Source organism: Eurypyga helias, unplaced genomic scaffold, assembly GCF_000690775.1.
Source record: "Eurypyga helias isolate BGI_N326 unplaced genomic scaffold, ASM69077v1 scaffold16157, whole genome shotgun sequence".
Classification (NCBI taxonomy): Eukaryota; Metazoa; Chordata; class Aves; order Eurypygiformes; family Eurypygidae; genus Eurypyga; species Eurypyga helias.
In genome coordinates, this window is record NW_010263827.1 from 26,411 (window position 1) to 28,193 (window position 1,783).

The 1,783-nt window shown below is 56.7% G+C and overlaps 1 protein-coding gene across 1 annotated transcript in view; it reads left to right on the forward strand.

The window, feature by feature from the left end:
* Nucleotides 1–1,319, forward strand: part of RMDN3 (regulator of microtubule dynamics 3) — a gene marked incomplete at its 5' end in the record, with an annotated part of 25,943 nt that extends 24,624 nt beyond the window's left edge. Inside the window, one exon of the mRNA XM_010156202.1 lies at nt 1,266–1,319. Coding sequence (XP_010154504.1) covers nt 1,266–1,319 — 54 coding nt within the window. The remainder of the gene's footprint in view (nt 1–1,265) is intronic.
* Between the last annotated feature and the right edge of the window lie 464 nt (nt 1,320–1,783).

A 1,783-nucleotide genomic window follows, 5' to 3' on the forward strand; every position in this document is an offset into this window, starting at 1 on the left:
GGGCTGCAGCATTCCCGGTGCCAGGGCAGCTCTGGGATCCCCGGGGCTGGAGCTGGTTGTGCTGAGCCGACCAGACGGTTGCACGCGCTGCCTCGTGGTTTTTATCTTCTCGATACCCAGGGTATTTCAGCTCTTCTGTACTTTGATGGGGGTGTGGAGAGCAGGCTGCTGTGTTGTAGAAACTGCTGTGTGGCCATGTCCCCCAGCTGGGAGCTCTTTGCACTTTCCCTGTTAAGCAGAAAGTGGACAAAGTGCCCTCAAATTCCTGCCAGGGAGAAGCTGAACAGAAGCACATCAGCTTTTAATATCGGGATGATGTTACTTGCTTTGTCACGAAAAATGCAAGCCAAGTGACGTAAGCAGGGTGCCCCCGGTCTTCGGCTGGTGGAGCGTTCTGGGCGGAAGGCGGACGCAGCGTTTCCGTGCCGCTCTGGTTTTAAGGCCGACGTTAGTTTTCAGGCTGCTGTAGCAGAAGTATTCTGCTGGGATTCAAACCCTGGGTGTGCAGGAGCTCTTGGCAAAGCCTCTGGCAAGGAGCTGGCTTGTCTGTGCTACCACCTGCAGGGGCTGTCCTGTATTGCATAAACCGCTTGGCCGCTGCCACGTCCGGGAAAACCAGGGCATGGAGCGGGATTGATTCCCTTCCCGCAGGAGGAGGTATCCTGGCTCTGCCTGATGAGCTTCCTCGCCGTACGCTGGTTGGAAGTCTCTCCAGGCAGAGTTGGAGTGGCTTGTCTGGTAAATAGAAAGAGGAGAACAAGAACTGTGTCTTGGAGGCGTAAGAGTTAATCAGGAAAGCCCCGAGACATTCAGGAAAGACCGGAGCTGCAGGCAAAGGGCCATGATCAGTTAATTCTCTCTCCTCCTCTGAAATGAGAAGTGGGAGTCCAGTAAGGAAGCTGGTGCTTAAGTGGCTTTGTTCAGTCTTTGCAAATGTTAGTGCTCACCATCCGTCAAAGGAGGAGGAGGAAGGGAGGCGTTCATGCAGCCCACGGAAGCCCACGGAAGCTGGGGGGAGCGGAGGTTTGCATTCTGCCCCTTGGGTTGCCAGTTCCCGGCTCCCAACAGCAAATATGAGGAATTCTCTTTGATACTTGCAAAACTTCGATAGGCCTCAAAGACAGAAGTGTCAAGGGGCAAGTTTTGGGGGGAGAAAAGCACTGGGAGGGACATCTGAGGCTGGGGGTGCCGTTAAATCCTGGTATGGGGTTGGAGCAGAAAAGGGCCGTTCTGTGTGTTTATCTGTTCTCTCACTGCGTTTCCAGGATGCCGAGAGCGAGGGAGAGCTGGAAGAGATGCGGTCGGTCTGGCAGGAGTAAAGGAGGCTCGTTGCACCGGGCGCTGCAGGGGCAGGAAGGTTCCGGCCACGGGGATTTCGCGCTCCTGCAGCTCTGACTGCGCTGCGTGGCCAAGGAGCTTGCAGGGAGGAGCCCGGCGGCAGTCTCGCCAGCACGTCCCGGAGAAGGACTCGGGGGGATGTAACCCCATACAAACTTGTATTCTTTTCCTTCTTAGAGCCCTGCAACTGTTTGGTTTTAACACTCCCGCAACACGTCACATTCCTACGAGCAGGTGTGGGCCCACGGGTAGGGTCTGTGACAGAACCCCGTGTGATTACGTCGTGGACACGGGTGAGACGTACACCTTGGGCTGTAGAAAGAGGCACGTGTTTATGACACACGCCGACTTCGGCTCGCACGATGGCCTGGACCTCAGCCCGGCTCGCTGCTGCGCGCTCTCCGCGGGCTCCCGAGGAAGCCTTCAGCCAGGCTGCGTGTGCCAG